The sequence below is a fragment of the Mobula hypostoma genome, chromosome 6 (genome assembly GCF_963921235.1).
Source record: "Mobula hypostoma chromosome 6, sMobHyp1.1, whole genome shotgun sequence".
In the NCBI taxonomy this organism is placed as follows: Eukaryota; Metazoa; Chordata; class Chondrichthyes; order Myliobatiformes; family Myliobatidae; genus Mobula; species Mobula hypostoma.
The window spans coordinates 114115790-114129323 of NC_086102.1; the positions used below are offsets into that span (position 1 = coordinate 114115790).

The 13534-nt window shown below is 42.9% G+C and overlaps 1 protein-coding gene across 6 annotated transcripts in view; it reads left to right on the plus strand.

Moving 5' to 3' along the window:
• trpm2 (transient receptor potential cation channel, subfamily M, member 2) overlaps positions 1-13534 on the plus strand; it is a 200903-nt gene that overhangs the window by 29326 nt on the left and 158043 nt on the right. For all 6 annotated transcript variants that reach the window (XR_010018390.1, XR_010018391.1, XM_063051496.1 and 3 more), the window contains one exon: positions 12784-12995. Coding sequence is in view for 4 of the 6 variants with exons in the window: in XM_063051496.1 (XP_062907566.1) it covers positions 12798-12995 (198 nt within the window). In the remaining 2 variants the exon portion in view is untranslated. The remainder of the gene's footprint in view (positions 1-12783; positions 12996-13534) is intronic.

Below are 13534 nucleotides of genomic sequence, written 5' to 3' on the forward strand. Positions count from 1 at the left end.
CCTTTTTGAGGTATCACCTTTCGAAGATGTCCTAGACGCTGAGGAGGCTAGTGACCATGATGCAGCTGGCTGAGCTTACAACTTTCTGCAGTTTCAATCAATCCTATGTAGCAGCCCCTCCATACCAGACAGTGATGCAACCAGTTAGAATGCTCTCCATGATACTTCTGTAGAAAATTGCACGTCTTTGCCTGTCTTCTCAAACTCCTGATAAAATATAGCTGCTGTTGTGCCTTCATTTGTAAGTGTATTAATGTGTTGGGCCCAGGATAACGATGTTCTAACATTGACCTCCGAGACAGAGATCACAGGGATGCAGCAGAGATGTTGACTCCCAGGAACTTGAAACTGTTCACCCTTTCCACTTTTGATTCATTGATGAGGATTGGTGTGTGTTCCCTCAACTTCCCCTTCCTAAAGTCCATAATCAATTGTTTGGTCTTACTGACAATGAGTGCAAGGTTGTTGCAGTGACACCACTCAACCAGCTGATCTATCTTGCTCTTGTACACCTCCTTGAAACTCTGGCAACAATAGCTGTGTCATTGGCAAATTTATAGATGGCATTTGAGCTATGCCTAGCCACAAAATCGTGGGAGTAGAGAGTGTACAGCAGTGAGCTACGTATTCATCCTTGAGGAGTGGCAGTATTGATTGTCAGTGAGGAGGAGATGGCATTTCCAATCCGCATTGATTATGGTCTCTGAGTGAAAAAGTCAATGATCCAGTTGCAGACGGAAGTATACAGGCCCAGGCTTTGGAGTTTGTTGATTAGACTGCAATGAACACTGAGCTGTAGTCAATAAACAGCAGCCTGAGGTAGGTATTTTTATTATCCAGGTGATTCAAGGGTGAGCAGAGAGCCAATGAGATTGCATTGCTGTAAACCTAATGTGGCAAATAGGCAAATTGCACTGGGACCAGGTACTTGCTTAGGCAAGAGTTGATTCCCACCATGACCAATCTTTCGAAGCATTTCATCATAGAAGATGTGAGTACCACTGGGTGATAGTCGTTGAGATGGCTCACCTAGCACTGGTGTGATTGTCGCCCTTTTGAAGCAGGTTGGTTGGCACAGGTTTTCAGCGCCCTGTCAGGTGACACCTTGTACGGGTTCACCTTCTTGGAAGATGTTCTAACATCGGCCTCTGAGACAGAGATCACAGGGATGCAGCAGAAATTTGCATAGCTGTAGTTTTATTCTCCCTTTCAAAGTATGCATAAAAGGCGTGGAGCTCATCTGGGAGTGAATCACCACAGCCATTCATAGTGTTAGGTTTCGCTTTGTAGGAAGTAATGGCCTGCAAATCCTGCCATGGCCAACACGCATTCGATTCATCTCTACCCTGTTACGAACTTAACAGGTCCCAAAACCAACCCTGACTCTAAAATTACCTTGTGCAGCATCACAGAGACAATGCCGCCCCCAACACCTTTAATAAGATTTACCTCAACAATGTCAGTCTCAGCACTAAACTTTAGAACACTGTCCAATATAAGTGACTGAGAAGCCCCAGTATCTTGAAGAACTTTCACTGGTACTGGGGTTCACCCTTCATTCACAGACACAAAGCCATCTGACATAAAATGATCGAATCCTTTCCTAACCCGGTCAGACCTCTCAGTCCTTAACTGAGCCTCATCCGAATGTGTAGAAGCCTGTGGGTTTATAGGTGTTTCACAACCCTGAATACAAGCATTTGGGACCACCTCCTTTTCCTTCTCCTTCTTTAGAATGGTACAATTAGCCAGAATATGACCAGTTTTCCTACAATACTGACAAGCAAGACTAGAATATTTCTCCTTCACTTGCTTCCCTTCATCCTTACTTTTGTCATTGGTCCCGGAATTAATTTCTAGTTTACCCTGACTATCTATGCTACTCTTTTGGAAGCTCTTACTCAGGGTAAACTTAACCTTGTGGGTTAAAGCAAATTCATCTGCTAATCTAGCAGACTCCTGCAAAGTGGCAGCATCCTTTTCATCTAAATATACCTTTATGTCATTAGGGACGCACCTCTTAAATTCTTCAATTAAGACCAACTCTTTCAAGCTGTTAAAATCATCATTCACATTTTTAGATGTGCACCACCGGTCAAAACACACAAACTTCTCATAAGCAAATTCCACATAAGTCTGGTTCACAGATTTCCTCAAATTTCTAAATCTTTATCTATCAGCTTCTGGAACCAATACATAGGCTTTAAGCACAGCCTGTTTCACAATGTCATAATTAGCTGCATCTTCAATTGATAGGGCCGAATAAGCCTGTTGTGCCTTACCCTTAATTACACTCTGTAACAAGAGAGGCCAGCTTCTTTCCAGCCACTTTTGACTCTGAGCCACTTTCTCAAAATGCTGGAAGTATTTATCAACCTCAGCTTCATTATATGGAGGGACCAGTTTAACTTCCTGACTGGCAACAAACTTATCACCAGGGTCAATCACTAGACCCCTTTTCTGCATTTTCTCTATCTTCTCTAGCTCAAAATCCATTTCTTTTTCTGCTTCTTCAGCTGCAAACTGGCTCTGTTTATCTGCTTTCTCAGCCTCGAGCTGTTTTTGTCGTAAGGAGGCCTCGAGCTGCTTTTGTTTTAACTCAGCCTCTGCCTTCAGTTTTTCCAACTGATACTTGAGCTCAAGATCACTGGGTTTACATTCAGGAAACCTTTTTAACACCTCGGCCTTAAATACCTCCTTAGCTATATAGTGCTCAACTACTTTGTATTTTCCTCTGAATCTCTGGCTTCGTCATAGACCATTTTATCGAAACAAATCCCAGCTCTTTGGTTATATCCACCAACTCATCCTTTTTGGCTTTCTCTAATGCCTCAGGGGTTGGTGCTTCCAGAAACGTATTAATATTCATTGCTGCTGATTTCCGCACAAAAGTAAATCAAAAGAGAAGTAACCAATGAGATTAGTAATCAATCGATCAATAAGCTCCAATTTTTGTTCATGTCGCGGACGAGCCCCCAACTTGTTATGAACTGTAAAATTTTAGAAATAAACCAGCAGCAAAAGATTTCACACTGAGTCGGGTTTTAATGTTAAAACCACTATCTTTATTAGTATCTACTTATAATATCGTAACTTAACCAAGATAAACAAATTTTAACAGTGTTATGTGTATATGTGTGTAAATATAGCTAACAAACTAAGTTGAGCTTGGGAAAACAAAGCTTAGAGTCTTGAGATGATAAAGTAGGAAAGTTCAGTCATCCACGGAATAAGTGACAGGAGAGAAATATTTGTAATCCAGGGTGAAACGTAGAGAAAAGGTGGTTACATTGAATTTCACAGATAAACAAAAGTGTCGTCGTCGAAGATCTTGTCCGTCGTTTCATTCCAAATCCGCATACGACTTATCACTGAAGGTGACCTGTCACAAGGATATTATCTTCAAGTGATTACCACACAACATACCCAGGCAAGGGTTCTCCTTTCTCTCTCTTCTCTCTCTCTCTTTTCTCTCTGTCTCTTCTCTCTCTCTTTTCTCTGCTGCTGCAACTGTGACTACGACTGCCAAAAGTCTCTCTCTCCCTCTGGTTAAGCTCACAGTCAGTAGTGCCAGCCTGTGACTGACGTCATAGTCCCGTCACACTTAGGCGCTGTTAAAGAAACAGTCCACTAAACGAAGCCTGTGGGTTTGTAACAACCCTCAACTGGAATTTCCTTGCCCTTAAAGTAGCCTTCTGTAGGTCATACCTGGACTTGTATAATTCTGGATCACCAGTCTTGAATGTCGCAGATCTAGCCCTGGCAGACTCTGGATCTCCTGGTTCATCCCCAGCTTTTGGTTTGAATATGAATGATATACACTCATTTACACAAGTTTTGATGAAGTCAGTGACAACTGTGGCATATTTTTTCAGACTCAAAGATGAATCCCTGAATATTGTCCAGTCCACTGACTCAAAGCAGTCTTGTAAACACTCCTCCACATCCATTGACCATATCTTCTTAGTTCTCATCACTAGTGCTGCAGTTTTTAGTCTGGCATATACACTGAAAATAGAACAACAACCAGGCACTCAGACTTGACAAAATGTGAGCATGGGATGGCATGGTAGGCATTCTAGATGGTTGTATAACAGTGTGTTGGCTCCTCTGGTTCCATAGCTGATATGTTGGTGATAGTTGTTCAGAGACTTCTTCAAAGTGGCCTGGTTAAAATCCCCTGCACTGATAGGGAAGGCATCAGGGTGCACAGTGTTGTGCCTGCTGATTATATTGCCCGGCTCCTCCAGTGTCTGCCTGACATTGGCCTCAGGTGGAATGTGCACCACTACCAGGATAATGGTGTAAAACTCCCTCGGCAGATAAAATGGATGGCACTTGACATTTAGGTGTTCCAGGTCAGGTGAGCAGGACTGAGACAGAACCATAATATTGTGCACCACGATGAGTTAATCATAAAGTATACTCCACCTCCTCCACACTTAATCATAAAGCATACTCCACCTCCTCTGCCTTAAAAGACTGAGATGTCCTCTCTTTGTGGAGAATACTGAAGCCAGCAAGCTGCAGTGTCGTGTCTGAAATGGCAGGGGAGAGCCATGTTTCTGTGAAGCAAAGTACACAGCAGTCCCTGATGTCCCTCTGGTACAGCAATCTTGCTCTGAGGTCTTCAATTTAATTTTCCAGAGACTGTACATTCTCCAGCAGAATAGTTAGGAGTAGAAGTTTAAAGCCTCTGCATTTTAATTGAACTGGCAGCTTTCCATTTCTGTTTTCTTAAAGGGGAGTTGCATTTATGACCCAAGTCTGCCATCCGAGCTTCGTCAATTTTTTAAATGTCTTAAAATGTTGCTGCTTACCAATGTACCCATGGCTTTGACTGTAGATTTCAGCTGTAGTGGTCCCTCATGGGAATATTTGATGATTCCCATTGGAGCTACACGCAAACAGTCACCACATCATGGCACCATCTATATAAAATGACTCTGATAAGAAATGATAAAGTAGCGGTGGAGGGATGGGTTAATGAGCAGAGGTGTTGATCAGCCTTACTAACTGTGGAAAGTAACTGCTTTTGAGTCTGCTGGTCCTGGCATAGATGCTGTGTAGCCTCCTCCCAGACAGGAGTGGGACAAACAGTCCATGAGCAGGGTGAGTAGGATCCTTTATGATATTGCTGGCCTTGTTCTGACACCTTTCTGTATATAGTATGTTCTTGATGGCATGTAGGCTGGTGCCAGTGATGTGTTGGACAGCTTTGACTACCCCTTGTAGAGCCTGCCTGCCCACCACACAGCAGATTCCGTCCCGTGCAGCGACGCTGCTTGTTAGAATGTTCTCAACCACACATCAGTCGAAAGTCGAGAGCTTTGATGTACATAAACTACCTCTCTTCAGTCTCCTCAGAAAGTAGAGGCATTGGTCAGCTTTCTTGATTGTGCAAGATGTGCTCTGGGTCCATGAGAGGTTGTGTGAAATGTGCACTCCCAGGAGTTTGAAACTGCTCTCAGTTTCAGCTGCTGTGTTTCCAATGTAAGTGAGTAGTGCAAGTTTTCCTGAAGTCAATATAAATACTTTATCTGTGGAATTAGAATATCATAACACAATATCATTTAAGTTTTCAAGATGTACAACAGAACACACCAGGCAGACCAATTGAATAATTACTTTGGTTCTGTCTTCACTAAGGAGGACATAAATAATCTTCCAGAAATAGTAAGGGACAGAGGGTCCAGTGAGATGGAGGAACTGAGTGAAATACATGTTAGTAGGGAAGTGGTGTTAGGTAAATTGAAGGGATTGAAGGCAGATAAATCCCCAGGGCCAGATGGTCTGCATCCTAGAGTGCTTAAGGAAGTAGCCCAAGAAATAGTGGATGCATTAGTGATAATTTTTCAAAACTCGTTAGATTCTGGACTAGTTCCTGAGGATTGGAGGGTGGCTAATGTAACCCCAATTTTTAAAAAAGGAGGGAGAGAGAAACCGGGGAATTATAGACCGGTTAGCCTAACGTCGGTGGTGGGGAAACTGCTGGAGTCAGTTATCAAGGATGTGATAACAGCACATTTGGAAAGCGGAGAAATGATCGGACAAAGTCAGCATGGATATGTGAAAGGAAAATCATGTCTGACGAATGTCATAGAATTTTTTGAGGATGTAACTAGTAGAGTGGATAGGGGAGAACCAGTGGATGAGGTATATTTGGATTTTCAAAAGGCTTTTGACAAGGTCCCACACAGGAGATTAGTGTGCAAACTTAAAGCACACGGTATTGGGGGTAAGGTATTGGTGTGGGTGGAGAATTGGTTAGCAGACAGGAAGCAAAGAGTGGGAATAAACGGGACCTTTTCACAATGGCAGGTGGTGACTAGTGGGGTACCGCAAGGCTCAGTGCTGGGACCCCAGTTGTTTACAATATATATTAATGACTTGGATGAGGGAATTAAATGCAGCATCTCCAAGTTTGCGGATGACACGAAGCTGGGTGGCAGTGTTAGCAGTGAGGAGGATGCTAAGAGGATGCAGGGTGACTTGGATAGGTTGGGCGAGTGGGCAAACTCATGGCAGATGCAATTTAATGTGGATAAATGTGAAGTTATCCACTTTGGTGGCAAAAATAGGAAAACAGATTATTATCTGAATGGTGGCCGATTAGGAAAAGGGGAGGTGCAACGAAACCTGGGTGTCATTATACACCAGTCATTGAAAGTGGGCATGCAGGTACAGCAGGCGGTGAAAAAGGCGAATGGTATGCTGGCATTTATAGCGAGAGGATTCGAGTACAGGAGCAGGGAGGTACTACTGCAGTTGTACAAGGCCTTGGTGAGACCACACCTGGAGTATTGTGTGCAGTTTTGGTCACCTAATCTGAGGAAAGACATCTTTGCCATAGAGGGAGTACAAAGAAGGTTCACCAGATTGATTCCTGGGATGGCAGGACTTTCATATGAAGAAAGACTGGATGAACTGGGCTTGTACTCGTTGGAATTTAGAAGATTGAGGGGGGATCTGATTGAACCGTGTAAGATCCTAAAGGGATTGGACAGGCTCGATGCAGGAAGATTGTTCCCGATGTTGGGGAAGTCCAGAACGAGGGGTCACAGTTTGAGGATAGAGGGGAAGCCTTTTAGGACCGAGATTAGGAAAAACTTCTTCACACAGAGAGTGGTGAATCTGTGGAATTCTCTGCCACAGCAAACTGTTGAGGCCAGTTCATTGGCTATGTTTAAGAGGGAGTTAGATATGGCCCTTATGGCTACAAGGGTCAGGGGGAATGGAGGGAAGGCTGGGGCGGGGTTCTGAGTTGGATGATCAGCCATGATCATAATAAATGGTGGTGCCGGCTCGAAGGGCCGAATGGCCTACTCCTGCACCTATTTTCTATGTTTCTATGTTTCTATGTTTCTATGTTTCTATGTATGGCACTAGTGTGGCACAGTGGTTTGCAAGTAGAGCTGCGACCTTAGGGTCAGAGGTCTTGGGTTCAATCCTGACTTCCAGTGCTGTCTCTGTGGAGTTTGCACATTCTCCATCTAATGTCCTGATTTCCTTCCTCATTTCAAGAACATGAAAGATAGTTGGTTAATAGATGAGTGTAGAATTTACTGAGAAAGTGGTGAGAATAAAGATGGAATTAATGTGTGATTAGAGTAGTTGGATGTTGGATGGTTAGCACAGACTTGGTGGGCCAAGAGGGCACTTTCTATTCTGTATCTTTATGACAATTACAGCTTTAAAGAACTCGAACAAATTTATGAAACTTTTCATTAAATTATTTTGACTTATCTTGATTATTAAGCTTTAAGTGTTTCTTCCCTGATTACAACTCGAGTATCTTCCAATAGCAGACAGTGAACTAACATATAACATATAACATATAACATAAAGCATAGGGCATAGAATACAGCACAAGATCAGGCCCTTTGGCGCAAAACGTCTGATGCCAAATATGATTCCAAATTAAACTAATCCCATCTGTTTGCAAACGGTTTATTTCCTTCTATCACTTCCTGTTCATGTACCTCACTAAAACCCTCTTAAACGTTGCTATTTTATCTACATCCACCTCTTCCCAGACACCCACCTGTGTAAAATCTTATTTAAACTTTTCCCCCCTCACCTTAAAGCTATGCCTTCTAGTATTTTATATTTATACCCTGGGGGGCAAAAGATTTAGAACTTCTACCTCTCCATTATAATTTTATAAACTTCTGTTGGGTAGAATTTTATAAACGTCCTCAGCTTCTGATGCTAAAAGAAAACCCAACTTTATCCAACCTCTGCATATAGCTAATTCCCTCCAGCCTGGGCAACAACCTGGTAAACCCCTAGCAAAGTCTCCACATCCCTTCTGGAGAGTGGCAACCAGAATTATATCTAACCAACTAACAGATCTATAGTTTCCTGCTCTTTAGTTCTTTCTTTCCTGGACAATGAGGTCACATTTGTAGTTTTCTAATCTGCTGGAAACCTCCTAGAACCTGTTGAGGTTTTAAAAAATCTAATCAATGGCCAACTATATCTACAGACGTTCCTCTCAAAACTCATGGGTACAGGCTTTGGGCACTGAGAACATAAAGTCACAAGCACAGAGACCCTGTGGGCCATATTTGACATGTTGTACTTTGGGAGATCAAATGTAAAGAGGCAGGATACTATTAATGGAAAAACAGTTAACAGAGTTGATGTACAGAATGATCTTAGAATCTAAGTCTATAGTTACCTGAAAGTGGCTGCACAGTCACAGTCACTGAAAGCGGTCATTAAAAAAAACATATGGTAGGATTGACTTTGTTAGTCGAGGCATTGAGTTCAAGAGTCGAGAAGCCATGTTACAACTTGAGTTAGGGCACACCTATAGTATTTCTTTCAATTCTGGTCGCCCCATTATAGGGAGAATGTGGAGATATGGAGAAGGTGCAGAGGATGCAGAGATATGGACAGGGTTTAGTAGGATGATGTTGGACCTTGGTAAGAAACCAGGGGAGGACTTACACAATAAATTACAGGGCCCTGGAACAGAAAGACAAAGGAATATTATATAGCCATAGGAAGGAAGGGTGATCAGGGTCAGAGCTTTGAGTACGTGTTGGAATATTATGTTCAAAATGTACAGGATGTTGGCGAAACCGCCTCTGGAGTATTGTGGGCAGTTCTAGTTACCCAGCTCTAAGAAGGATGTGACGAAGCTACAGGGTGTCAGAAGAGGCTCAGAAGGACAGAAGCAGGACAGAACAGCTCAAGTTATAAGGACAGGCTGGATAGGCATCGGGTAATGTGGCACAGAAACAAGCCCTTCAGTTCCAGTCGTCCATGCCAGCCACGATGCCCTTCTAAGCTAGACCCTTTTGACTATGTTTGGCACGTATTCTTTTAAACCTTTCATATTTATTTACCTAAAATCAGAGATTCTGCAGATGCTGGAAATCCAGAGTAATGCACACAAGATGCTGGAGGAGCTCAGTAGGACAGGCAGCATCTATGGGAAGGAGTAAAAGAGTCGACGTTTCAGGCCACAATCACTCATTAGATCCTCCAGTATTTTGTGTGTGTTATCCATGTCCTTGTCTGAATATCTTTTAAATGTTGATATTGTACCTGCCTCAACCACTTTGGCTGGTAGTTCATTTCACAACACTCTGGGTGAAGAAGCTGCCTCTCAGGTCCCTGTTAAGTCTATCCCATCTCATATTAAACCTGTTCCCTAAAGCGTCTGATGATTTTCCATGGGAACATCTGTGCATTCACCCTATCAATTCCTCTCATGATTTTATCACATCTACACACATTTGTAAGGTCACTTCTCAATCTCCTGTGCTCCAAGGAATAAAGTCCTTGTATGCCTAACCTTTCTCTATAACTCAGGTCCCTGAAACCTGGCAGCATTGTTGTAAATCTTCTTTGCACTCTTTCCAGCTTGATAACATCTTTCCTATAAGAGTGACTAGAGCAATGCTCCATACGGTTTATCAGGTACAGCTCACTAGCATCAGGACATCTGCAGCACAGCAATACAACTCAGTGCCCTGACTGATGAAGATCAGTGTGTCATATGCCTTCATCATTAACCAATCTATTAGTGATGTCACCTCAAGGGAACCAAGTACTTGCAATCCAAGGTTCCTCTGATCTGCAACATTCCTTCGAACCCTACCATTGAATGTGAATGTCCTTCTCTGATCCATCTTTGCAAAATGCAACACCTCACACTAATCTGGATTGAACACAGTTTGCCATTCCAAGTCCACTTACCTAACTGGTCTTCATTAGTCAGGCACTGAAGGTAGAAGTTGTAATAAACATAGAACATAGAACATAGCATAGTACAGCACATTACAGGCCCTTCGGCCCACAATGTTGTGCCAACCCTCAAATCCTGCCTCCCATATAACCCCCCACCTTAAATTCCTCCATATACCTGTCTAGTAGTCTCTTAAACTTCACGAGTGTATCTGCCTCCACCACTGACTCGGGCAGTGCACTCCATGCACGAACCACTCTCTGAGTAAGAAACCTTCCTCTAATATCCACCTTGAACTTCCCACCTCTTACCTTAAAGCCATGTCCCCTTGTATTGAGCAGTGGTGCCCTGGGGAAGAGGCGCTGGCTATCCACTCTATCTATTCCTCTTATTATCTTGTACACCTCTATCATGTCTCCTCTCATCCTCCTTCTCTCCAAAGAGTAAAACCCTTGCTCCCTTAATCTCTGATCATAATGCATACTCTCTAAACCAGGCAGCATCCTAGTAAATCTCCTCTGTACCCTTTCCAATGCTTCCACATCCTTCCTATAGCGAGGTGACCAGAACTGGACACAGTACTCCAATTGTGGCCTAACCAGAGTTTTATAGAGCTGCATCATTACATCACGACTCTTAAACGCTATCCCTCGACTTATGAAAGCTAGCACCCCATAAGCTTTCTTAACTACCCTATCCACCTGTGAGGCAACTTTCAGGAATCTCTGGACATGTACCCCGAGATCCCTCTGCTCCTCCACACTACCAAGTATCCTGCCATTTACTTTGTACTCTGCCTTGGAGTTTGTCCTTCCAAAGTGTACCACCTGACACTTCTCTGGGTTGAACTCCATCTGGCACTTCTCAGCCCACTTCTGCATCCTATAAATGTAATGTTATATTACATTTCTGAAAGCCGTATTTGGAATAATATGTTCAGCTTTACTCATCTGCTCTGGGAAAGAAAGATGCCACTGAGCTGGAAAGAGGGCAGAAAAATGGCGTGGATGTTGCCAGGACTTGAAGGAGAATCAGGGGTGAACTTATGGAGATGTATAAGATCATGACAGGCAGAGACAGGGTAAGTGTACACAGGCCTTTTTTCAGGTTCGGGGAATCAAGAACTAGAGGGCTTAATTCCTCAGCCCTGGTTGGGAGGGTTAACTTTTTCATCTGGTGGTAGTCTGTATACACAAGGAGTTGCCAGGGAAAGTGGATAGGTCAGCTACATCAACAACATTTAAAAGGCACTTAGATGAGTACAGGGATAGGCAAGGTTTAGATGGATATTGGTCAAGTGCAGGTAAATAACTGAGATGGGAGACACCACAGTCAAAATGAACTAGATGGGCCAAAGGTCCTCTTTCTGTGCTGTATGACTCTAGGATCCAAAAACAGCAAGTTTTTTTGATCCCTTAAAATCACAATTAAGAATACATCATTTTAATCTATATATTGCACAGTTGTAGTGAACTACTTAACCATCTTTAATGCCTATGACAGACCTTGATAGAGCATGGATCAACGCAACCTTGTCAAGTTCACTCAACACCATTTTCAGCCTCTAATTTCTGCCCATCTCTTATATTATATTCCTAATTAAGACCACATCTCAATGTAGTTGCCTCTGTGAACATTATTTTTGCCATTCCTGCACACTGATGAAATCATGGTTCTTTGAACACTAGTTGGATTGTTAATTTGCCATGATGGAGCGACTGTGAGTTCCTGAGGGTGATGCTGTCTGGAGTTTAGCTCCTGGTAAGGTCACTCATGTCAGTAAGGTCAAGGGAGAGGTTCCGGACAAAGAGCAATACAACCAAGGCTTAAGCAGTGAAGTCGGCGGAAGATGATGACACATCACAACCAATGTTCCCTTTAATATGTAATGACCAGCGTCTTTAAAAATCGTGTTCTGTACAATTTTTTGTCCAGTGACAAGAAATGCACACTGCATAATTTATTCAATAAAAACAGTATAAATAAGCTGGATCTAAAATCTGCAGACCAATCATCAGAAACTCCACGTTGTCAACATCAGAAACCGGAAAAGGAAATGTGATTGTGTACAATTGTGAAATATACTTAACATGCTGACGAGGTAGAGGGTGACAACCTTTTGTGCGCACTCTAAATTCCTTTGTGTGCTAGTAGCAAAAGATGTGTGCGCGTGTACATATTCTCACTTTAGAAGGAATATTGATCACAACGGCAGGGAAGGTGGAAGAAGGCTGCAGAAGAGAGGAGTCCCAGCCACCTTGTATTCCGTGCCACTGGACCCGACCCTGATCTGTAAAACTCGTGTGTTGGCTGCCTGTACATCAGCTCCTCCATAATAAACAGGCATTCTCCATTCTCCAATAACCACTCATACTTGACTCAAGTCATTGCATTACAACTAAATGATTTTATTTCTGGAGCTCCTCAAATACTAATTCCTTTTCCTCCTTTCTGCAATTGTAATTTTTCAAATCCTAGTAAACATTGTTTTTGTCCAATTACTTGTGTCCTGTAACAAAGGATTATCTCTTTACCATGCATAATTTTTGTCAACTGATCCAACATCCTGCTCCTTCCTACAGGTGTGACACCTGACATGGACGAAGAGGATAACAAAACTAACAGCATGTCTTCCAACGAGGTGCAAAATGTCAACAGGATTTCGCCCCTTGAGGGGGACAATTATATTCAACTCGAAACCTTGCACAGCAACAAAATGTTGAAAGCCGTTCAAAGAAGTCCCAGCTTCATCAAAAAAGCGAAATGTTCAGCAAAATTAACCTCCGATGAACAGGTATAGTCTTCAGCAAAGTGAGCAGATAAAATGTATTCTTTTCCTAATGTCTTGTGCAAAGTCACCAAAGGGATCTATAGGAATGGGGAATGTTCCATTCTGAGTGGTCACAATCGCACCCTACAATTTCAGGGCAGGTGCCTTCCATGATGAGACACAGGATTCAAATTTTCCACGGTATCCTATCAACACACACAGTTTCATTAAACAGCTTAGCCGTTCATCTCTTCGGATGTCCCTTGGAGCAGAGGATGACTCATTTCCAGGGTGGTTCCGTGGGTTCTGAAGTTAGTGTGGGACATGCAAGGCTTTCATTAGGTGAGGTAGGAGGTGCTTGGTGGAGTGGGCACATAGGTAGGTTGTGAGGAAAACCTCCTGTTGTTTACATTGGGAACACACCAAATTCCAGTGTAGGAATCCAGGTGCCTTTACTACAGGAACATGATACCAATGGGGTGGGTTTCAAGGACGGTCAAGTGACTCACCTCGGCTACCTCCCCTCTATAACTAATGACTGTAACCTGGAATCAACAAGCTAA